The sequence below is a fragment of the Scardinius erythrophthalmus genome (assembly GCF_964197995.2).
Source record: "Scardinius erythrophthalmus genome assembly, chromosome: 16".
In the NCBI taxonomy this organism is placed as follows: Eukaryota; Metazoa; Chordata; class Actinopteri; order Cypriniformes; family Leuciscidae; genus Scardinius; species Scardinius erythrophthalmus.
The window spans coordinates 5103964-5130051 of record NC_138236.1 but is presented as its reverse complement, the minus strand read 5'-3'; the positions used below and the strand labels follow the sequence as shown (position 1 = coordinate 5130051).

The 26088-nt window shown below is 39.2% G+C and overlaps 1 protein-coding gene across 1 annotated transcript; it reads right to left on the bottom strand.

Annotated features, from left to right (window-relative positions):
* Positions 1-1468: 1468 nt before the first annotated feature.
* drd2l (dopamine receptor D2 like) lies at positions 1469-25390 on the bottom strand (the record flags this gene model as incomplete). Its single annotated transcript, XM_081388024.1, has 9 exons — positions 1469-1665; positions 4478-4811; positions 4902-4985; positions 8429-8634; positions 13836-13972; positions 17713-17822; positions 18678-19048; positions 25186-25223; positions 25323-25390. The coding sequence occupies 9 exons, from the start codon at positions 25388-25390 to the stop codon at positions 1469-1471; spliced, it is 1545 nt and encodes a 514-aa protein (XP_081244150.1).
* Between the last annotated feature and the right edge of the window lie 698 nt (positions 25391-26088).

The window sequence follows — 26088 nt, the reverse complement described above, 5'->3', positions numbered from 1 at the left end:
ACTGCGACTGATGAGTCCCAAAACAACACAAAGCCAGTGACTCAGCACGTACATACACAGGTTACTGATCATGATGACTGAGGGGAGGAAAAAGTCATGTTAGCATCATCTTCACTATGCATTGGTATACCTGTAGGGCTATGCAGATTTGTAAACTAAACAGGCATAATAAAGATTTAAAACATGACCTCATATGGAAAATGTGCACATGTGAGTGTGGTTTAAGGCTGTGAATCCTGTTTCACCCCAGGAGGGTTTTTACCTGCCCGATCACATTACAGGATTCGACCGTGTAAGGTGCTGGAAGTCAACAGGAGACGTGCAATCTGTAATGGGAGCAGTTAGATTGAAAACAAGATTAAACTAACTCAGTTACGACGTCAGATTGCACTAAAAGTCAAGCCAAGGGAAGGCAAACAAATAAGAAACAGGAGTTTCAAGCCTCCTTTGAAATAGGCCTACATATCATAAAACTACAGCTAAAAATTTCCGTTATTTGAAATAAAATGAACATTCAAACTAGTTTAACTTGATTTACTAAAATACTAGAACTATATTGACATTAAAATCATATAAATGTCATATAAATATGACAAAAACAACTAATTTACACATACAAAAAAATGCTATTGCAATAATTTCTCAATGATAAAATAAAACTGCTACATACACTGTTTGTTTGTTTTGTTTTGACACCAAAGTCAGATTAAATTGAATTAAAACTAAAACAGATTGAAATGAGCCCTTTAAGAGATGATGTGTATATAATTGGAAGTTTTTTTTTTAATATTTGCACATTTTCAAGTCGTGTGGTAGGGGACAAAAATCTCAGTGGACTCAATATTGAATATTTATCTCATGTTATTTACAGCGTACAGTACAGATTCAGATCCTCTGCATGATATTATGTTAGATCACACATTCTCATAGATACAAAATGATAAGTGTGTTTATTTCTTCTTCTTCTTCTGTCTTACATGTACTGCCAAAAAGGACAAAAAACACCATTAATTTCTCATATAATAGTCTCATATCAATCCTTCTGAAGTCTTCTGAAATCCTTTGTGTGAGGAACAGACCCCAATTTATTTAGTCTCCGCAGAAGCACTGAAATCTCATGTTCAATTAAACAAGTCGTGGCGTGTCCCCATTGAGTAGCCTACAACATCTTTGTTTGCGTTTCACAGAAGAACTAAAATAAAATGGGTTTGGCTGAGCAAATGGCGACAAAATGTTAACTTTTGAATGACGTACTGCTATAAAAACACACCCTTCGCCGATTGCAACCGTTTCAGAGAATCAGTTCCACAAACAAAGACTCTTTGCCTTTTCAAATGCCTCGTCTTTTCTTAGCTGTCATTGTGTTTCTTGATCTGTGTTATCGTTACACACTGAGCTTGAAATGTTCTCCTTGTCTGTCACAAGCTTCTCTTGTTCAGTAAATTCCCCTGTTGTGGTGCGCTGTCTGTCAGCAGTGCAGGATTTTAATGAAGGCCTTGCGGAACTCGATGTTGAAGGTGGTGTAGATGACGGGGTTGACAGCGCTGTTGAGGTAACCCAGCCATGTGACAGCGCTGTAGAGCGACGGAGAGATGCAGCAGCTGCCGCAGTGAGCTTTCAGCACGTGTGTGAGGAAGAAGGGAAGCCAGCATATGATGAAGACACCTGCAGAAAACACAAACATCAAGGAGAGAAAACTACTTCAACAACTTCTGCATTTATAAGCTGCCCTGGTTAAAAACATCACCTAGTTTAACCTCTCCTTTTAAAGGGGCTGCGTGTGAGAATTTTCTTGTATTGATCGCTTTTTGTATTGGAAATGCATGAACAGCTTGCAATGAAACTTAAAAAGACAAGACCTTCCCCGAAAGCCTGTAGACCGACTTTTATGTGAAAGATTCGGGCCGGTTTCACTTGGAAAATCAAAAGAATTTCACACGTTTTCACACACTCCCGAGAGCCTCTCTTCCATCCTATGAAACATGAAATGATTGCTTATATAATATTCATTTCAGGGTAATGCTGAAAGAGCTATTCTATACTGTAATGTCAATGTGTCATGCAAAGAAAAAGGACTAACTCAAACTATAGTCTAACATAGCCAGATCTATATAGTCTCAAATCTACTTTATAATCAAACTATCATAACAGTGTAATGACCTCTTCAGTCGACATGATGACATTTTTGTAGTGTGTTTATTTTGTTATTGAGAGGAAAGCTTGCAGCACATATTACATATTCATCTAATCATCGCTCACATCCACTTTTGTTCTGACCAACTAAGGGAAAAAAAGCATTGCAGTGAATCGCGCTGATTAAATCTAACGATCACTTATCATATCACATCAAACCGTGCAAATTATACTTTGTTCTCAAACTGTTAATGTTAACGTCAGCATTGCGTGACTACATTTAACGCCCTTCCGATATTTATCCTTGTTTTCGCATGGGCCGGTTGCAGTCTCTTTTTTTCTCCGAAGTCTTTCGCGTTTTACAACGGGTGAATCTCCAGTTGTCACTGCTGATTGTCGTTTCAACCTTTCTGGATCCACCATCAAATTGCTAAGTTTAATTATATCAAGTGCTGTGAAAAAAGGCTATTAATCTCCACCTCCAACATCCTCACACTCATACTCTACTAGCCGAGACTCTTCTTTATGTGGACAGATGTGACGTAAAGATATGCTCGAATTTCCCAAGGAAATCCACCAGTACCACTGGAATTAAAAACTTTATTACAAGCTTACCGTTTTGAATCGAGCTAAGGCAAGCAGAGAGTTTTGAACACTGCTCAAACATTTATTTTGGATAATTGTTAACCAAAAAAAGCTATGGACTGCAGCTTAAAAAATGCTAGTAAATTTCACAAATAATACAAAGAAACGGCAAGTAACACATTGAATTAAATGTGAAATTTTGAAGTAGAAATACTGAAATAGTTCTTTTTTTTTAAACATACTCCATTAATCTTTGTTTGATTTATGACTTCGAATTTTTTTTTTTACAGTGTAGGTGTGAAAAGGTGCCTATTAAAAAATACAGCACATTTGCACCGTTCATCTGAAGTCTAATTATAAATGTGTACGTGATAAAGTGCTGTTGAAGCAATACTGACTATCAGCACTCTTTTAATACCTCTCGTCCAATCAAATTAGAGGACTTGAACTATCTTGAATAATGAATATTTATTATGTCAAAAGTGCTGCTGCTTAAATGTCAAGCCTAAAAGAACAAAGAGACCTAAAATCACTTAGTTCACCAGCACTTATGTTCACCAGCATGTGCAGCAACTACAAACCAGCCGGAAACGCTTCTCGACTCCAAATGGAGTCCGTAGAAAGATGCTTTAATTGGAGAATAAGAAGACAGTTTTCTTTGCCAACATGAGATATTTCAATGTGGACACTTGAAAGTGGACTCAAATCAGGGTTATTATCATTAACTAAATTAAAAACTAGTAAAACATTTAAGTTAACTGAAATAAAGCTAAAATGAAATATAAATATTAGATGAAAAAACTTAAGGTTAATGTAATCTAGAAATTTAGAGTTGAAGCTGGAAATAAAAACTAACCTAAAATAATAAATAATTGATAGTGATACCTAAATAGTGACATTAAAAAAAAAAAAAAAAAAAAAGACAAAAGCACATAAAAAACTGAACAATTAAAGCTAATTCTAAATATTAATTAAAACGATATAATACTTAAATAACAATGACTTAAATCTCATTTTTTGCTGTGATATGGTTTCAGACAGGAAAAAAAAAACTCAGCCTAAATGATTTATTATTGTTCAAAAGTCATTTCTTCACCCAGTCGTAAAGTTAAACTCACAAGTCTTTTTTCTGATAGAAAACTGCAGGAAGATCTTCAAATCTCTGGTGTAGTTTAAACTTGCTCCTCTCTCCTCAATCTGCTGTCAACATCTTTTCAGCCCAAAAAAACCCTGGTTAGACTCTCAACTTAGAGATTACTCAAAAGTGAAGCGCACAGCAAACGTGGACTACATATTTATTTAGTTAAACTCTTTTTGAGCTTAGATCTGGACTTATCTGTAATTCATGAATGCTTTATTATACAGACCTAAGGATGGCCTCTTTTTTCAAAGACACTGAGCAGATTTTAAAAAATGTAAGTGTAAAAAAGTTGCAAATGTAATAAACAAAACCTTTAAAATTTTATAAAAAATGTGTATTTTACTAAATAATCAAAGCTAACTTTAGAAAATCAAAGCCAAATGTCAAACCAAGTTGTGTACTAAATTTGAAACCTGAGCCCAGTATTCCTTTTCCATGGTTATGTAATGTCTAAGTTTGTTTTAATTTTGAGTTAAGCTCTTGAAATATACCTAATTTATGACGATTGCTAAAATATGTGATAGGGAAAAAGGCAATAAAAAAAACGTGCCAAGTGTCCTGCTACCAGGACAGTCACCAGGTTCATAGTTTTTACTGTGATTTATTTTAACCTCTCACCTAAAACGATGGCGAGCATCTGTGTCGCCTTTCTCTCTTTCTGCTGCGACAGTCTTCCTCTCACTCTGTCCTTCGCCATGGCTCCTTTCTCTCTGTCGGCGTTTCTCTCCCTCCATCCGTGGGGGCCGTTCACGCTTTCCTGCAGGGTGGCCCTGCGCAGGCCGGGGACCGAGAGCGTGGAGCAGGGCCGCGTGGGACGGGTGGGATGCGCGGGACTGGAGATTTTAGCATGTCCAGGCTGCTGCGACTGCTGTGGAGGCTGCTCTCTGTCCTGACTCAGAAAACACATGGGTTCCACGTCCAGAGGATGAACCACGGCCTCTTTCACCAGCGTCTGACACAGAAAACATGATTCACACAGACATTCACGCTTAGGAAGTGACTGAATGTGACAGGGACAGTGTGAATAGCTGTAGTGTTTTACCACTTTCTTGCGTTGCGGAGCGGCTGAAGGAGGCTTTAATATTAAAGTGCACAATTTCACATCTTCAGGATGAGTACACTTATTCTGACAAACAAAAAGAGAGAGAAAACAATGAAACAATGTGAGAGATTGCAGTCACTAGTTAATAATTTTAATTCTAATCAAAAGGCATGTTATATCTAGTTCAAAAGTTTGGGGTTGGTAAGACATTTTAATGTTTTTGAAAGAAGTCTCTTATGATGTGTGTGTGCACACCAAAAGCGAATTTAATTATTTGCGCAAGTAGATTACATACAAAGTTAATGCAAAGATGCGAAAAACAATAAACATCCCGTGAGTAATCTAGAACGGGTAACGCAATGCGAATATTCGCTTCACTTTTGGTGTGCACACACCATTATACTCACCAAGTCTGCATTTATTTGATCAAAAAATCCAGGAATATTATTAGTTTAAAATAACTGTTTTCTATTTTAATATATTTTCACATGTAATTTATTCCTGTGATCAAAGCTGAATTTCAGCATCATTACTCCAGTCTTCAGTGTCACATGATCCTTCAGAAATCATTCTAATATGCTGAAACATTTATTATTATCAATGTTGAAAACAGTTCAGGAGCTACATATTCTTATGGAAACTGTGATACAAAGTTTAAAAGAACAGCATTTATTTGAAATAGAAATCTTTTGCAACAATATAAATGCTACTGTCACTTTATATCGATTTGATGCATTGCTAGGGGTGTAACTGAACACAAAAAAAGAATGATCCGGTACATTTCTCAGTTTTGAAGTCACGGTTTAGTACAGCAGGGGAAAAGAAACCAACCAGTGGTTTACTGAACAAGCTATATCTGTCTTGAAATAAAAAGGTCTCAATATTGCTGCAACTGGCAGCAACACACACTGCAGTTTATGGTGTTGTTGGATGCAAAATATTTTAGAATAAGGTTAGAATTATTACACTCCTTCGATTTGATTCACATGCACATGTAAGCACTCGTTCAATGAAATCTGTGAAGTTAAACGAAGACTTGCTTGCTGTCAGGGTAATCCTTTATGCAAAATGGACATATTTGCATGAATTTGTAACATTTACAGTTAAGTATTCAACCGTAAGAAGTAAGTTGTGCGCTGAGGAAACACCGTCTCAAAGCCATTAAACAACACGTGCATCTGACAGCAGATTTATGATTTAGTTTAAAGCACATGTTTAAGACCACTTGGATCATGCACTTATATGGCAGCATCTCACTCTGTGTCCTTCTTTATTTTACAGATGTGTTCGCAATATCAAAGTATATTGATATAAATAATATTGGGCCCTATCTTACAACTGGCGCAATGCAGCGGCAAGTGTGGTGCAAGTGTTTTTTGCTAGTTTCAGTCCGACGCAGTAATCATTTTCACGTCCTGCACCAGGTTGTTTAAATAGCAAATGCATTTGCGGCCATTTGTGCGCCCATGTCGCTGGTCTGAAAACGAGATGTGTTCTGGCGCATTGTTGGCACGTTGCTATTTTGAGGCGACAGAAATAGACTGAGCCATTAACCAACTGAAACCTGGTCTTAAGTCAATGGCGCAATATTTTTTTTGTTATTTAAAGAGCGTGTTAGTAATGTGCGCCTATAGGTGGGTCCACAACATGCGTACACTCTGCTTATTACACACACAGGGACGCACAGCAGCACACAAACATGCAAAATATTTTAAATAAAAGGATTACAGTGTAAAAGATTATTATTTTGTACATAAAGATATGGTGGAACCCGTAGATAGTCTGCTTGCGCACTTTTACCTCGCGCACGAGCAGATCCGTTTGCGCTCTGGGCACGGCTTCGGTCTTTCCACTATCAAATTCCGTCATGTCAATAGCGAATCTGCCATGGCGCGAGCTCAACTGGCATTTAAAGGGAATGGGAGATGAGACTCTGATTGGTTTAATGCACATAAATCCCAAAACACACCTATTATTATTCATTATGAGAATAGGGACAAGCCTTTTAGACCATGCGCCTGGCGCGCTGACCATTTTTTTTTTCATCGTTAAACTAGCAATTAAGTGAACTTGCGCCGTGCGCTTTAAACCATGCACTTAGATCGTTAAAATAGGGCCCATTGTCTCATCCTAGGAGGGAAACTCAGAGTTTTAAATTACGTTCCGCACACAGAAGTTCTGCACTCAAAGCGGTTGAAACAAAACTTTATATTTATTATAATATTTAAACGTACTGAATCGAAAGACTCTAACTGATAGTTTTCATGATGAATACATTTACTAAAACACCTCTAATCCTTACAGAATAAGGGCCCTATCTTGCACCCAGCGCAATTGACTTTGTACACCGACGCATGTATCATTACTATTTTGCACCCGCGCAAAGCGCGTTTTTCCCTCCACAGAAGCACGTCGCTAAACTAGGGAATGAACTTGCGCTCCCTGGGCGGTTCAGCGCAAAAAAGGAGGCGTGTTCCGGCGCAAACGTTCCTTCATGCTATTTTTCAGGTTTAGAAAACAATTGCGCCACTAACCAGGAAAAAATAGTTTAAAGTCAGTGGCGCGTTGCGCATTTTATTAGTATGTTATTTTAAGGGCGCATGCTTGGCCATAATCAATGTAGCGTGTGCACAACGCGCATACACTTTGATTCTCTCATCTACACAGAAGCAGCAGTTTTCATTTTTGCAAATCATACATTATTACGATAGATAGATAGATAGATAGATAGATAGATAGATAGATAGATAGATAGATAGATAGATAGATAGATAGATAGATAGATAGATAGATAGATAGATAGATAGATAGATAGATAGATAGATAGATAGATAGATAGACAATTTATTATAAAAGCATACATCTAGCTTACACATTTACCCAAATTATCATACGCCTTTTTAACCGAAGTTAATTTGGGTGGGTTTCTCCATCCCCAACGTCCCTGACGAGAGTGTTGCTCTCCTCGGCTGTGAACCGCTCCTGGCGCGCGCCTGGCAAATCCACCGTTATAATAGGAATCTGCTTTAGAACAAACGCGCCTGCTCTTAAAGGGAATGTGAGATGACGCTCTGATTGGTTTATTTCACGTTACGCCCAAACCACACCTATGAATAATGAAGCTACTTCAGACCAACCCATTTTAGATTTGCGCCGGGCGCAAGAGTCATTTATCCCGCCGGGAAAATAGCAACAGCGCCAAGACCCGCCCACAAAGTTACTTGCGCTTTGCGCTTTGACACTTGCGTTTCAGATCGTTAAAATAGGGCCCTAAATGTATTAATTTTGTTGTGTTCATGAGTGAATTGTGTTGTGGACTAGTCTCAGGTATCGGTAGTGTACCATTATTTACAATTTCAAAACTTTTGATGGCACCAACTGACATGGCATTCTCAGTGCAATGTGATGAAAATTGCTGAAATTTCAGTCAATTTTTTTTTGCTAGACCAAAAGATGTAAGCCAATATTGAAGGACTGCTAAGGTGAGGGCTTAGTAAAATTCTAGTGAAAGGATATTCCCAGCACACCTTGCGAGATCTCTGTCCATCTCTGGGCTCTGGATGGAGACCGTGTCTGCGTGAAGGTGCGGTGCGTCTGCCCCGTCTGCGCAGGACCACGCAGATCTGCACATACACCATCACGGTCACAATGAAGGGCACGTAAAAGGAAGCAACAGAGGAGTAGACCACGAAAGCAGGATCGGCAAAGCTGCAGTCTCTCCCTTCTTGACTGGCTGATATGAAAGACAGAAAGGACAAGAGTGAATCTCATGCAAACATGCAGTTTACATCAAACTTCTTAAGGAATGTTAGAGGCCATATTATGCCCTTTTACAAAGACTCGCTACATTCAAAATGTTCAAAAACCACCTTATTTTTCAAATATTTTATTTCAGCACCTCTCTTCCCAGTCAGTAACACTCTGTTTAGTTTCTGTCCCTATGATGCCCCTCCTTCAGAAAAGCGTAACTAGTGCTCTGATTGGTCAGCTGGACCAGTGTGTTGTGATTGGTCAACCGCTTCGAGTGTCTTTGGGAAATGTCACGCCTCTTACCATAACCGTGAGTTTCAACACACTACTAACTAACTCAACCAGGCCCTGCCCCTTTATTCTGCATATGCCTTGTGTAGGATTATTGTAACGTGTTCATTCCGCGTTCAGAAACAGTGTGCACTGATACAGAGAATAACTCCCTTTTGAGTGGCCTTGTGCTTTGTAACTTTGAAGACATTTTTCATGCTTCAACAGCAACACTAAAAGAAAAACTGAAAATGTAAAAAAAAAAAAAAGCATTATAGGTTCTCCCTTAAAGAAACTTTTAGACCTTGACTCAATGGTTCTTGTTAACATAATTTCACAGCGCTCACAGTGGAAGTGTCATGTTTGATGAATGCTCGGTTTTTCTTTTCTGTGTTTTTATTGTTTAAGCACCATGTGCTGGGACAATCTGTGAAGGACTCTGTGTGCAAGCGCATACGCCACTTGAGCTGAAGAGGATCTCGCTTATTGAAATTCAGTCAGGGAGGTGTTTCGATCATCCTCCTGCTCAAAGTTGTTGTCAAGGATGGTTTGACGTGGAGCATAAATTTACGTATATGTATATGTATATGTACACAAGCACTAACTTTAAATAAAGACACAAATAGTGGATAAGTGGAGGCTTCTCAATACTGAGGAGCTGCAATTGCAACATATTACATTAAAGGCCCACTGAATTGCCTTGAAACATGCAGCATTATTCAACGCGTTTAAGTCATTTCCACTGAAACAGGAAGACATTACGGGACAATAGTGCCAATAGTGTTTAGTTTATATTACAGCTTGTTTATATCACAGCTTCCGATACGTTTTCTGGTCTGCACCGACTCGATGTGCATATGATCCGCTCTGTGCTATCGTGTCTCTGGAGCTGAGCTGCGGGGGTTCACGTGACACTAACGTGAAACCAGACTTCATTCACCCCAATGGAAAGCATATTTACACTGTCTGAATCGTTCATATCCCCTATATAGTGCACTATGTGCCATTCACCATGTAGAAAATAGTAAATGTGTCAAAAAAGTGACTGATTTTAGCTGCAGCTTCAGCGTCTATTTACAATGTAGGGGGCGGAGCTTCAGATTCTAGAGAGCATTTGATTGGACAGAAAATCTATTGAGAAGCTGAAGTGCAGAGTGATGTCATTTAAATCATTGATCTATTGGCGGAAGTGAAAGACTGAAAGTTTTGAAGGCTTATATCTTCTAAATGCGAATTTTGTCATTGATTAGGAGCACAATAGCTTATAAATAACAGTAAGGCTAACACATTCATACTAAAAGCCCCAAAAAGGGGACTTGAAACAACTAAACTGAACTAATGGAACTAATTCCTTGAACAACTGTTATTTTAATATCACTGATTTAGTATTATAATTTTTGATAATAGTTTGAACTACATTTTATTTTTACATTCTTAAAAATAGTAGTTTTAGTAATTTTGTTGAGTGCTTGTCATTATTAGTCTTTTTTTAATATGTCTGTATTGTTTTTATTATGTTTTAGTTTATTTTGGTTTTAGTTATTTTAGTACTTCAACTTAAACTAAACAAAAATGAGAAATTTTGCCTTTGATATGGTAAAACCGACACTATCGTTAAAGGGGGGGGGGGGGTGAAATGCTCATTTTCACTCAATCTCCTGTTAATCTTGAGTACCTATAGAGTAGTATTGCATCCTTCATATCTCCAAAAAGTCTTTAGTTTTATTATATTTATAAAGAAAGATGGGCTGTACCGAGTCTTTCCGGAAAAAAACGAGCGGCTGGGGGCGGGCCGTGTGGGCGAAGCTAAAGCTGTGCTAACGCGCCGAGCTAACAACACACAGAGACATTTGTTCAACAGTTTTACTCACCGTCCGGTTCCAACGCACGACCGCGAACCCTTATCATTGTGACTGCTCAATCCTTAAGCATTAGACGATCTGCAAATCCATCAATCTGGGCTTTGTTTATAAAACAATCATCGTCGAAATGCAGGGAACAAACAGTCTTGCACAACCTCCGTTGATGCTTCGAAAAAACAAACTCCATCCACTGTTCCCTTAACGCTGGGTTCTTTGGGAATCTGTGCAGGGTTGTCTTGCCCTGGCAACCAAAAACCCACTTCTTTGGTGACATTGACTTCCCTAAAGCCGAGCATAGCGCTTTGATGGGCGTACTGCTTTCGCTCTCTTCTCTCTCTGGTCTACGAGTGCGCGCGTGCCCGCGGAGAAGTGCCCTTAGGACCCATATAAGGACCCATATAAGGAAATTCCGCTCTATCTTACGTAAGACAGAGCCATACTCGAAAAAAACTTTCCGAAACTTGTGACAAACCGGAAGGAGTATTTTTGGAACAAAAATACTCCTTCAAACGTACAACTTCGTTTTTGATACTTTGTCCATGTTTAGCATGGGAATCCAAACTCAGTATGCATGAAATAGCATTTCACCCCCCCTTTAACGTTCGTATAACAGTGAGTCAAATGCCGAGGAAGCATCCGGAGCGGAAATCCATACTTGGTAATGGATGTTTTATTTCTGACAAGCTGTAAGCGGTTAACCAATCATAACAGGCTGAGCCAACTGACCAATCAGAGCAGAGTAGGCTCTTGGAAAGGAGGGGTTTTGAAAGACCAGATACTTGTTTAAACCATTTCAGACACTGTGAGAAAGGAGGTGATGTGCAATGTATATTACCAATGAAACAGAATGTAGAGCAAATGGAGACTTTTGCATTTGGCACACAATCTGAAAAAATGACTAACAATAAATGCATAATAATTTACAGTGTGACCCATCCTTATGATTCCCACTGAGCTAAAAAGAAATTTTTTAGGGATTGCCCGGAGGCTGTGTTCTTTGGAGGGATATTGGGATTTGCTCTTATTTCCATATGACAGTGTATGATTAGCTGATCTTTAGAGCTTTAACACAAAGGAAAACACACATATTGCCTGGAGTGCAGAAATGATAATTATGCACGGAGGGAAACCTCATTACAAGTGCATGAATCCAGCCAAGTCCCTTTGGATGGAAATCAGCACAAAAGTTCACTCTGCTGTTTCAACCAGTGAAGTTCACGAAAACTCTGACAGTGGTCAGGCTCATGATGGAACTAGAGAACTGGAGCAAGAGATATTTTATATTAAACTCGACAGGTTTTGAGCAGTGATGAAGGTTTCACTGTTTTAAAAGAATTTCAGCTCTTCAAACTTACCAACATTCAAGTGTTAATTAAAAAGAATGCATGAAGCTAGAATAAAATGTTTTTTTTTTTTTTTTTAAAGCAGATGGCTTTATTCTTTCTTTTCACATATTGCAGATATTCAGATATTCATACAACAAAATATTCTGGGGGCCATGACACTTTTGTGAAAATTATAAAAAATGCGGGCGGTGGCTGGCAATTTTTCAAAAACGCTGGCGGGGAAAGAGTTAAATGTAAGTTATTCAACATTAAACTTTTCAAAGCCAATTTGTTTAACTGAATAAACTGTATTTAACTGTCTTTTTTGCACTTTTTCCTCACTCATACGCACATTTAAATTTTTGCCAATATTTTTTGTCAATTTTGGGGTTTTCTTGCTTGTTAATAAATTTTTTCCTTTTGATTATTACTGTTGCCTGTGTTGTTACAGTGGTCACTCAGCAAATGATTTTAACCCAGCAATATAGTAATAGCTATAACTATAGTAACAATAGTTGAGCATTTAAAACTGCTAAAATGACCAAAAAGAAAAACATTTGGTTGTTTTTAAGCCATATTTTTTTAGTGAACTGTTGCTATATGTCAAAGAATTGCATGAAGATTCTCCTTTTGAGTTTCACAGAAGATCATATGAGTTTTGAGTGATTTAAGGACATTCTTTTGATGTTGAGTGTACTGAAGGGGGTGGATTGGAATCCACTGCTGCTTCAATGTATATGTAATGAGTGATTATAATCAAGGTATTAATCAATATTTTTCCTTCTAAATATCAAATGAGTTGAATGACTTCTCTGGAGATTTCACTTTGTTATAGAAGTTACCAGTGTGATTACTGAAATGTTCTTTTCATGTATTCTTTAATGTCAGTATTTGATATTTGAATGCAGTAACATTGCTTGCCTATGTATCCCAGCTTCCAGAAATTAAATAGGGACTGGTTTTGTGTTTGAGGAAGGTCTTCAACATGTTAAAACACATAGGGGTCATTGAAGCCAATAGTTTAAGGGACCATTTCTTTGTTAAAGCCTTACTCAGACTAAAATGTAGCCTTCATTGCGAAATAACGCATTATCTTGATGTTTTGAGATGAGACTCCTTGTTTATAGTTAGAGCCTGGCCAAATCCAACCTTGGAAAAGCTGTGTGTCGGTGTGTGTGTTAGTCTTCTTGCTTACAGGTTAAGGAACCTCTGGCATTATTGGAGATTGACTCAGTTGTTGTTCGGGACATGCTGGCACCCAGCAACCCAAATCTGTGACCTGGAAGGTCATGACGTGCCTAACTTCAGGGTCCGAGTGTCAGCGGCATAATCTATATGCTTCTGTCTATCTGTATATGTGTGGAAAATTACTATGTTTATGAATTTCTTAGCCAATCAGAATCATTCAGCCTGTAAGAAATGACGTAGCTTAGACCTTGGAAATGGTATAACTGCTGTGTTCTTTGTAACTGTAAGCGGGGGCAGCCTACGAACTCCTGTGTGAGTCTTGAAGCTGACTTCTGCTGATGAAACTGCAAACTATCTTCAGTAAAACTTTTTCTTCAATTTTTTATAATTCTGACTCTGGGTCTTCTTTCAAACATCTGGTCCTTGGGTCCTAAACTGTTAACCCCTAACAGTACATATAAAAGAAAACAAAGGACTACGATTCTATCAATACAGTTTCCTCATAAACTAGTAACAATGTCCAGGTAAGTGTTTTGTACCTGTGTTATTGAGACCAAACAGCAGCGGGCAGGAAATGGCAAATGACAGGAACCAGACGATAGCGATCATCAGCGCGACCCGTCTTCTGGAGCTGTAGCGCGTGTTGTAGAGTAATGGCATGGCCACGGCTGTGTACCTGCACATCGACACACAACACGTTTAGATGAATGTGCAACATGCTGCTGTTGAAGTGAAATGCAGACGTGTTTTCAAATTACAGGTGTACCAAATAAAATATTATGTCACATTGATGACATACAAGACAGATAGTCAGGCTATGTTCAGAAGGGAATACTAGTTCCCTTTCGTTCAGTCACTCGTTCAGTCACACAAATGGGGTTTCGCTTAGAAGGAGATAAACCTATGGCTCAACCTGGCCGATATGTGAGAGTCTGAGCGAACCCGTTTCCTCGACTCTCCCATATCCCAGGCTGGCCTTTTCGGCGGTGCAGTCGAGGACTTCGCTCAACAGTTCTCGGCCACCCAGAAACAGATTGAGGCCATCAAGCATATACTGCCCCAGCGGCCAGTTGCTGCCTCCACCCAACCGCCGGCACAGTTGCCTCTGCCTCTGTCTCTGCCTCTGTCAGAGCAGGCCCCAGTGGAACACACGTCCTTCCCTGGTCTCCTCTGTCAGGACGCGGCTTATGACCGTGCCCCCACACAGGGATGCTCCGCCTCCCATGTCCAGGCCGGTCATTACGCCTCGCTGTCCCACTGAGGGTACATCTGTGATTCGCATGACCCCGCTGGTTCAGTTCTTGGCCGGGGGAGAAAACCGGTGAGTTACGGCCAATCCTGGACTTGCGCGTCTTGAACCGATTCCTTCACAGGCTCCCGTTGAAAATGCTAACGGCCAAACGCATTTTCGAATGTGTTCAGCCACAGGATTGGTTTGCAGCGATCGACCTGAAGGACACATACTTTCATGTCTCCATTCTTCCTCGACACAGACCGCTCCTATGGTTTGCTTTCGAGGGGCGGGCATACCAGTACACGGTTCTCCCATTTGGGTTAGCCCTGTCTCCTCACGTCTTCTCGAAAGTCGTCGAGGCAGCCCATGTGTCGCTACGGCAACACGGGGTTCGCATCCTGCACTATCTCAACGACTGGCTGATTCTAGCTCACTCTCGAGACCAGGTTTGCGAACACAGGGACCTAGTGCTCCGGCACCTAGCCCACTCGGGCCTTCGAGTCAACTGGGAAAAGAACAAACTCTCCTCCGTGCAGAGGATCTCTTTTCACGGTTTGGAAATCGACTCGGTCGCCATGTACGCGCAGCATACGAGCAAGCGTGTGCAGTCACTGCTGACTTGCCTGAGACAATTCGAGGGCAAGAGAGCAGTTCCACTTACTGGAAGTTCCAGTTATTTCAAAGGCTCCTGGAGCATAATGCATCCTCAGCAGCAGCCACACTGCTCGGACTGCTTCGTATGAGACAGCTTCAGCACTGGCTTCGCAATTGAGTCCCGAGATGGGCATGGCAACAGGGCACGCTCCGGGTACCAGTTACTCGGGCCTGCCATCAGACCTTCACCGCATGGTCGAACCTCAGCTTTCTACGGGCCGGAGTACCCTTAGAACGAGTTTCCAGGCATATTGTTGTATCAACAGATGCCTCTGCCACGGGCTGGGGTGCCATGTGCAATGGACATGCTGCTGCGAGCTCCTGGACAGGACCCCAGCACCTCCTGCATGTCAATTGCCTCGAGTTGCTGGCAGTGCGGTTCGCTCTGCACCGCTTCCGGGCGTTGATCAAGGGCCAACACATACTAGTCCAGACACACAACACGGCGTACATCAACCGGCAAGGTGGTCTACGCTCCCGCCGTATGTTGTAACTCGTCCGCCATTTCCTCATATTAAGTCATTAGCGTCAGAGGTCGCTTTGTGCCGTTCACGGGAGATCAAGGAGGACGAGGAGCAGGTAATTTTGGTTACGCCTCACTGGCCCACCCAGACTTGGTTCTCCGAACTGGTGATCCTCGCAACAGCCCCTCCCTGGCCAATTCCTCTGAGGAAGGACCTCCTTTCTCAGAGACAGGGCACCTTCTGGCACCCTTGTCCCGATCTATGGAACCTACACGTATGGCTTCTGGACGGGACGAGGCAGGTTTGAGTACCCTACCACCTCAGGTGGTGGCTACCATCACTTCCGCTAGGGCCTTGTCTACTCGACACGCCTATGCGTTGAAGTGGAACCTCTTCGTCACCTGGTGTTCTTCTCACCGAGAAGACCCAAGAAAATGCCCAATCAGGTCCGTGCTCTCCTTCCTCCAAGAAGGGTTGGAACAAAGGCTGTCTCCTTCCACCCTCAAGGTTTAAGTGGCCAGTATCTCTGCGCACCATGACCTCCTGGAGTTGAAAACACTGGGTCAGCACGACCTGGTCATCAGGTTCCTGAGGGGAGCCAGGAGATTAAATCCTCCTCGCGCTTCCCTCATACCCTCTTGGGACCTCGCAGTGATCTTATCTGCCCTGCAGATAGATCCCTTTGAGCCTTTGCAATCAGTTGAGCTTAACTTCCTGTCTATGAAGACAGCGCTCCTGGTTGCATTGGCCTCCATCAAGAGGGTAGGGGACCTGTAAGAATTTTCGGTTGACGAAGTGTGCCTAGAATTCGGGTCGGCTAATTCTCACGTCATCCTGAGACCCCGGCCTGGATACGTGCCCAAGGTTCCCACCACTCCCTTTCGAGATCAGGTGGTGAACCTGCAAGCGCTGCCCTTGGAGGAGGCAGACCCAGCCTTGGCACTGCTCTGTCCAGTATGCCTCCATGTGCATGGTTCCCCCCCTTGGGTGACCCCCACATGTGTATTTTCACTGTAAGCCTCTCTGAGCGTTTCTTTCCCTTGGCAAGCCACCTTGCCACCCCTGGGGTTGAAAGATTCCACCCTGCAGTCACAGCGCTTCAATCAATATGATTGAATTTGTTCTATTGCATTTGTCAGTCTGTACACATCAATAACATGAAGGAAACAAACAGAGGCCATTTGTCCTGGAGTGGAGGGCATTTCATTTTAAGTCGGGTTATTTGAGAAAATAAAACCCAAGACACAATAACGACCAGAAAATATCTTTAAAAGTCTGCCGAACACTTTATAGAAATGTCTTTTAACTACAACACAAAGCAGATTAATTTGTTGAAAAGTTTAAGGTGTCTGTTCTAAAGGTTGTGTACCACATGAAAGACAGTCTTTCAGAAACTAATTTAAAGCCCTTTTTTTGTGTTGAGTAAGAATAGCACCACTGTCCTCTCATTTAAGCCTTTTCATGTAGAAATACTGTGATTAGTCAAAACTTAAACCGCTTCTAAATATACTGTATGTAATGGTTGAAATTGAAAATGTGGATTTGAATAAGAGGGGCAGTTTTCTTTTAACCACATTCTCAGGTACAGTAATGATGCTTTACGCTTATATAACGGCCAAGCATCATCCACAATGCTGAGAAGTGAACCACATCTGCAGCTTGTTTCTATAGGCCTATAAGTTATTCATGCACATCGACTTTAATGTACTTCCAATTTTCCAGCACATTTCCAGAGACGGTTTAATGAGGAGCAGCATTCACTAAAATTCCCCGCAAGGGAAAAAAGTGCCTCTAACACACTGCAGGATTTATAATTCATAATCTCCTCTGCCTTGGAAGCACGTAATTGCCTGGAGTGTGTCTAAACCAAAGATAAATTCAGGTCTAGCAAAGCTCCAAACAAACGCTGAGGCAAAACAGATTAGGAAATTGTTAAAATGTTAATCAGAATCATTCATATTTTTATATATAAAAAAAAAGAACAGGATTTCATTCATGCATCGCTTTGGCTGTTATTCAATGAGTCAACTGGGATGTAAATGGGACGGTTAATGAATGGGTCACCTATCGATGCTGATGGCACATAAGTTGAGGATGCTGGCAGTGCACATCATGACGTCCAGGGTGAGCAGAATGTCACAGTGGATCCGACTGAACCTCCATTCACCCACAACCTGTACAAACACATATGTTCTCGTTAGACATCAAACATCAGTGCTTTTTGAAATATAAGCACAAAATCAGCTTATGCCACTTATCAGCGAAATGGAAAATGCGAATGTATCACAGAACCCGGTCATAAAAATTCTTCACTACAACTTGAAGAAATTGTGACAGAAATATATTACTATTGTACAGTAGAATGTACTTCTCAATGCAATGATTTTTTCAAGGAATATTAATTTTTTTCTTCCATGTTTTAATTTTAACAGCAAACCTCTGTTGTGCAGCACTTTGTCAGGATTTGTTTTCTAATTTTCATTTTGTTACATTTTAAAAGTGTAATTAAATGGTTCAAGTTGCATGCATTCATTTGCTAATACCACCATGTTTGATAATAAATTAAATCATAAATTTAGAAAAGTTGAAACAGAATTTCTGAATTTTTTTATAGGACTCTACTATTTAAAAAAAATTAAAGTTAAATTGTTTAGTTTTTCTAAAATTTAATTATTAATAGTTTTAGGAATTCAATTGATTAGACATGTTTTTTGATTATTTCAATCTAATTAAACCCATGAAAAAAAATAATAAAGAAAATTTTAAATGGAAAACAGAATTTGGGAAAGAAATAAAACTGATTTCATAGGGCAGAGAAAATATAGCCTATTTTATATTAAAATTGTTGTTAAATTGGATAAGATTACATTTTAGACTTGCTTTTTGATAATTTAAAATAAAATTAAATTAAATAAAATAGAATTTTGGAAATATTTAAACAGATTCCATAGGGCACTACTTATGTGCTGATCAGGGTTCTAAATACATGCAATTACCAATTAAATTGACCAATTAGTACATCTACTGACCTCCAGATAGACGCCCCAGGGCATCACCAGTGTGGCCAAGAGCATGTCCGACACAGCCAGTGACACAATGAGGTAATTGGTGGTGGTCTGCAGCGCTTTCTCTCGGGACACGGCCACACACACCAGCACGTTACCGAACACCACGCAAAAAATCAGCAACACCAATAACACAGCGTAAAAGTTATATGGTGGTGAGGAGGGAGATGGAGCCACGGAGCAGTTTGAATGTGGGAGAAACGTGGACAGGGATGGAGAGACGGAGGAAAACGCCATGTAGGAAAGAGCTGGAGATGAATTCGGGGTTGGGGAGGCGATGGAGAAGTTGTCTTCAGTTATGTCAAGAAAAGGCATTATGCAGCTCCTCTGGGCACCTGGGAAGACATAAAGGACGTTAAAACTATTCAAGGAATAGTTCAGCCAAAAATTACAATTGTCTCATTATTTATTCATTAACCATTTTGCAAAGCCCTTATTTCCCATGGGCACATGTGTTACTGGTTTATTAGGCTACATCAACACCTTGTCAATAAGCTGTTAGAGAAACACAAACATCCCTTTGATCCACTTTATTAACAATACACACTGTAAGAAAAAACTAAAAGGTACTGGAAATGTTCTGCCACAAAGTTTATGGACAATTACTTTAACGCAATTCAATGCATGATTAAAAATAGGCGGAAAATTCCTTTAGATCAACACAGTACATTGTGCTCGATTTTTACTTTTCTAAGACTGAACAATATAATTAATTTCTTTTATATTAATGGAATGGTTAATTGTAATCAACTGCATAAAAAATATTGTGTTTTCTGCTTACCATTACCAGTGATTCACTGCCTATAGAATATTATGTCATTGAATCACTGGCAAACAAACGACATTCTTTTAAACGGCAACTGTTTATTTAAAGCATTACTCTTAAATGCAATTTCTGGGTTAGTTCACCCAAATATGAAAATTCTGTCATTAATTACTAGGGGTGGAACAGATCGCAGACGGGTCAAGAGATTTTCAGACAGAGCTTGAACACCGAATTGTGATTCCTCTTTCGCGATTCCTTGACCTTGACCGGACACACACACACAAAATTATGTCTAAATACCCGTCTCGGTAAGTATTCTCTCGGTTATGTCATAAGTGAACAGTTGAGAAAGAAACTGGATGTTTGTTTGTCAGTTTTTTCGGTCCGTGCAGTCAGTCTTAAAGCACACACTTAATATTCCTACTGTTGTCTGTATCATTAATGTCAATAAAACAACCAAATACATCTTTAACAAAAATGAAATTATTAATTTCTACAGTGAACAAATAGTTATTTTACATTTTAACTATTCATTTTTGTACCTGAATACTAGTGTTAGACTTTGTTATTTAGCATTCATCTCTGCTTGTAATTTGTGTATTTGTTCTTATTTTATTACCGACTGTTCACTTGTTTTTAATAATGTTTGAACTTTATCAGTTAGGCTAGTAGTTTTTGATGTAGTATCAAAGAACTTCAAGTAAGCTTTAAGTAATAAATGAAAAGTAAAGTTACGTTAAGTAAAGTTTGTTCTCATGCGTTAAGCAAGTGTGGTTGAGCTTCGGTTTATGTTCGCTTATCAATGTTTTCAACAAAACTGCTTAATTCATAAGGATTAGTTTTACGATCTCTTTATGAACTTTTTGAAGCATCAAAGTGGTAGTTGCGTAGCTGTCAATGGAGGGACAGAAAGCTCTTAGATTTCATCCAAAAAAATCTTCATTTGTTTTCAGAAGATGAACGAAAGTCTTACGGGTTTGGAATGACATGAGGGTGAGTAATTAATGACAGAATTTTCATTTCTGGGTGAACTAACCCTTTAAATTATTTTCCCAGCATGCACACACATGCACAATCAGGCCTTCGGTGCATTACAATGCAACTTTTCATTATTTTTCCAAGCACTTCTGTGAAAGTGGCACCCAACGTGGGGACTAATTGCATTGGCAGTCTGCTCTGTGGCATCAAGAGCTTTGCTCAAGGAAACAAATGTAAAGCTACAATGAGGTAAAGCAGCACGACTGCAGTTTCATACAGAACAGTCACGCATGAGTCATATAACAGCAGGTTTTTAATCTAATAGTCTATTGAAACTATTTAACCAAAAACACAGTTGCCTTGGAAGCACTTGATCGCATTTGAGCTATTCATACTGGGAACTATATTCTCAGAAGGCGAAGCACTGCTTCTTGCTCGCAGCGCCTGAGAAGCCCTGTGGTGAGGAGCAGAGAGTTCGCTCAGAGTTGGAGTAAATCACTCTGCAGAAGTAGCAGTGCTTCGCCTTCTGAGAATATAGTTCCCAGTATGTATACGGTTAGAAGATGACTGTGTCTCATGTGACCTTGTTATTTGTACACGCTGTGTACACAAATCACAACATGTAAACAGGAAAATGTTGGCGTTATTTTGTCACTTATTGGGAGCAGTATGCTAGCTGTAGCCATTTACCTCCAGTCTTTGTGCTAAGCTAGGCTAGCGGTGGGTGCGTCAGACAGAGTTACGGCACGCACGGAGATGAAATAGGTATGTATGGACTTATCTAACTCTGGGGGATACAGTGAATAAGCTAAAGTCCCAAAAAGTCGGCGTGTTCCTTTAAAGGAGTGTAAATCAATGCACACATTCACAACGACGCTAAGTCCACGGGCAAACAACTGCATTTACAAAGCAATTTCTGCAGCTTCAAATAGCACAACACATCTTTTCAGGGTTCATTGAGACCATCATCCCAACACTAAGATGTTTCTTAGGGCAGCAGTTCATTTAAACGAATTATGCAAACGAGGTTGCAGCTGCGCGGCAGTGAAGCGGACGGTCCGACCCTGATTAAAGGGAAAGCGGCACTCGACATTCTATGCAAAAGGGAATCTATATTAGCTTCTGTTCTCATCCTCACGCCTGTTAATCAGGAATCACTCAGGACAATACACACTAATGAGAGCTCTCGTATCTGTATTTCATTTGACCGTTGATGAATCTGTCATTACAGAGACACAAACACTGATCACTGATGAGAAAATGATGCATGTGTGATAATTAAGTATTAGCTAATGAATGTATGCACTCAAAAATTAATAGCTCTGCGTGCAGTTTGATTCTGCAGTGGAATAATCGCTTCCTAATCTAATAATCACCTCCATCTCCTAAAAATGTCTGCAGCTGATGATCAGTTTTAATCGCTACGTTTCAATCCTCATGAAAACATACAACGTTGCACTTCAAACCAGAAATAAAAAAGAAACTGAATTGGACTATTTATATATATTTTTTTGCATAGTGACATTATTTTAATGACAATTAAGCACAGTGCACACTTTCTCCTAGGTCACCCCAAATTCATTTTATATTCATAAAATATTTTTTACTGTATAGAAATCACTAGCATAATGCATTTTACATAAAATTATTAATGATTAATGATAATTTTTCCAATATTACAGTAATGAGAAGAGCTTTTGCAGAACATTTCTGATACTGAGAAAAAACAAACACCCCTCACACATCTGAAATATAACGAAAAACGAACCAAAATCCTGCATGCCTGATGCAGTTCACATGACCAAAAATGGTAATGAGTAGGTAATTATAAAATGACAATTAGGAGGAAAATGTGCATAATTGTCATAAAAATCATCTTACAATGAAACGGGATATTCAATGAGAAAGAAAATGTGTAGGTCAGGACTTGATTTGAACTAATTGATTGGATGTTGAAACGTGTCTCTGTATGACAGGCGTCAGCTGAAGTCGTTTCAGAGAGAGAGAATTTGCATGAAACATTGTGAAGACAATTATTCTCATTAAAGGGTTAGTTCACCCAAAAATGAAAATTCTGTCATTAATTACTCACCCTCATGTCGTTCCAAACCCGTAAAACTTTCGTTCATCTTCAGAGCACAAATGAAGATCTTTTTGGTGAAATCTGAGAGCTTTCTGTCCCTCCATTAACAGCTACGCAACGCAACTACCACTTTGATGCTTCAAAAGTTCATAAAGAGATCGTAAATGAATGAGGTCATATGAATTGAGCTTTATATCATGAACAGATTGAATTTAGGCTTTTATTCACATTTAAACACTGATCAGTGAACTTAAACAGATGCTCAACCGAACCTGACTCACAAGAACAACTTCATTGGTTCTTGCGAAGTTCAAACGTGCTGCGTAACACGAGAATGAACCTCATTGGTTCTTGCAGAAGCTCAAACGTGCTGGGAAACTGAAGAATGAACCTCATTGGTTCTTGCGAAGTTCAAACGTGCTGCGTAACACGAGGATGAACCTCATTGGTTCTCGCACGCCAAGCGAACATGCTTGAGCTTCTGTTTATCACAACTGATGTTTGAGTTGATGAATGTTTAAATGTGAATATAAAAGCCTAAATTCAATTTGTTCTTCATACACGGTCGAGGCTCTTCAGGAAATTTGGACTAAACTACTCAATTCATATGGATTAGTTTTACGAACTTTTTGAAGCATCAAAGTGGTAGTTGCGTAGCAGTCAATGGAGGGACAGAAAGCTTTCATTTTCATCAAAAAGATCTTCATTTGTGTTCTGAAGAAGAAAGAAAGTCTTACGGGTTTGGAACGACGGGAGGGTGAGTAATTAATGACAGAATTTACATTGGGTGAACTAACCCTTTAAGACCAGGAATGTACAAGAACTCAAACAGAGTGATTTCATGTTTAACGTAATGATCATAAAAACAGGCTGCAATATGAAGATGATCTGGACAAGTTTTCATGAGATGCAAGAGTGTTTGAGCGTGACGTTGTTCAAGGCCAATGTGGAGCTCAGATTAATCTTTAACGGGTCAGAGATGGCCAGTAATAAGGTTTCTCATCTGCTGCAGGGGAATGTGTCACTCATTTCCAATGCCTTGACGGCTTCATTAACCACCGCAGAGCTCAAATTCAGATCCATATTTTAGCACTTCTACCAGTTATTGAACAACAAAGATCTTTTATAAAGTTTAATAGATGAATGAAAATATGAATTTGTAGTCGTATAAACATTGACACATAATGTGCATGAAATAGTTCCTATAGAACAACAAATAAAAATATATATAGACATCTGATTATTGCATCTGTACATATGCGAGTAGCGGATAATGCATGAACTGCAGAAGTGAAATCCTGGCAGCATTAGAGTCAGTGATTGTCCACAGATGCACCATTGTTGCATAGAAAATGAGCAGCTTTTAAAGCTCTGTTTGCATTTAATGTGCCTGGTTTTTGTTTTGCTGTTATGTGACAATTCCTCTGATCAGAGCCGCAGGGACGCGAACTAACCCATACAACTAACACCTCTACAAATGTTATTACAGCACCAGACAAGTGATCAAGAGCCAAATGAGAGAAGGGTTTTCTTTTTGCTTAGGAAAGCAATTGAAATTTGCATCATGAATATTAATGCAAGACAAACTGCAAAAGGAGAAAAAAATAAACAAATAATTGGAAAAAAAGGAAACAAAATGTAGACATACTAAAATAATAAAATATTTAAAACTGAAAGGGTGGTCACAGCTCACAATATTTTGGATTTTGCTCTATTTTTTATGTGACTAATCAAATGTAAAATTGAGTCTCATTGATCAGATGGCTCTTCGTATAGATTTTCTTTCTCCATTGAAGGATCCTTATCCCTTTGGAGAGATTCTCACATTCATCTCGGTTTTCATTGAAACTTTCTACTCAAATATGTCATTTGTTAGTAATGAAAACCTTTGGATTAAATTAAAAACATTTAAAGCAGGGTCTCAGACTTTATACCCAACCGTATAGGCTACTTTTCTGTAGAACATCAATTTTTTATGAATAAGAAATCACAGAATCACAGACACCAAGAAAGTATGTACAAATAATTAATTTCATGTGTAAGTGACCATATTAATTATGAGGTTTGATGATTTTTATCAGTGAAATTGAATCATACAGAAAAAAATATCTATGTAATAATTGGAGATATAGAGGAGACCATGCAGGGCAAAGTGCCACTTTTTATTTTTACTCCTGTGAATATTTTTTAGGGTGTTTATTCTTAAATACAGTTTTCTGTACACTGATCCCAATAGTGGGGCATGTTGTCACAATGAGAACCTGCTAAGACTATTCAGTAACAAAATTCATGAAACATCATGATGTAACACATATCAAACTACTGTTTTCGCTAAATAATATTGTAATAAATCTATTGACTGAAATTAGCCTACAACATATGACACGTGACAACTCGCCCCGATCTTTTAAACATAAAAAACCCTGTCCTGACTTCTTGTCTTGTATTTCATTGTTCACTTGATACTCAACTGATACTATTACAAAAATGCAACATGTTTTTAGGACAGAAATCGCTCTAATTTAAGAGTTTAAATCCAACATACAAAATCCGAAGTTGATTACAGATCTTGTGACAACTTGCCCCGTGCTCAAAACGCGCAGAACGAGAAAAAATATGAAGAATAATGAGGTAAAGTGACTTACTGTCATTTAGCAGGAGCTTCACACGCATCTCAACAGTCCTACAATGAAACAACAGATATTGCTTTCATATTAATGGAGAATCAGAATAAAGATATGATGACAAGCTGCATATGAAGTAATCCTGCACATTGCTGCACCTGATCTTCTGTTCCTCACAGGCGCGCGCCTCCTCCCGCCCAGCCAACCGCTGCTGCTGCTTATCCATCCGATTTCTATCCATTTACATTAACAGAAATAAAATAAATAGTGAAAAGACGTATCTAATTAAAGACCCATAATAACTCAAGCAGCTTAATTCTCCCCATGACGGGAAAAGAAGTGGCGATAAACTAATAACGTTTATTTATTTGCATTGATTGTCAGTTCAAATCGAAATAAACTGTTTAAACTGTGTTTGTTTAAAATTGTTTTGATTGTATGAGCCGTTGATGGTGACTGCACATTTTAAGCTAACGCGCCATGAAGCGCTTAAGAGCCATAATAACTCAAGCGGCTTATTTCTCCTCTCATGACATGACCAGCGGTGGCGGCAAAAAATCTAATAAAAAAAATAATTTTCAATCGATTGTCCGTTTAAATCAGTGATAATTTAATTTGTTTAAAATGTTTGATTGGATTAGCTGATCACCTCGAGGTCAGAGCCGTTGAAAAATGCACAGGTGACCACACGTTTTAAATTAAGGCGGGAAAAGAGAAGAGAATGAATGACAGACAGATAAAATGACAGATATGAGACTGGCAGATATATAAAGATGCATACAGAAGCGTTAATGTTTTCACGTTTCCAGGAATCAGAGAACATTATGGGATAATTTTTGTGCCTTTAAAATTTAACATAAGTTTTCAAGAAATTAATGAAAATATAAATTGAAACTTAATAAAATGTCTTTGAAAACCAGAAAA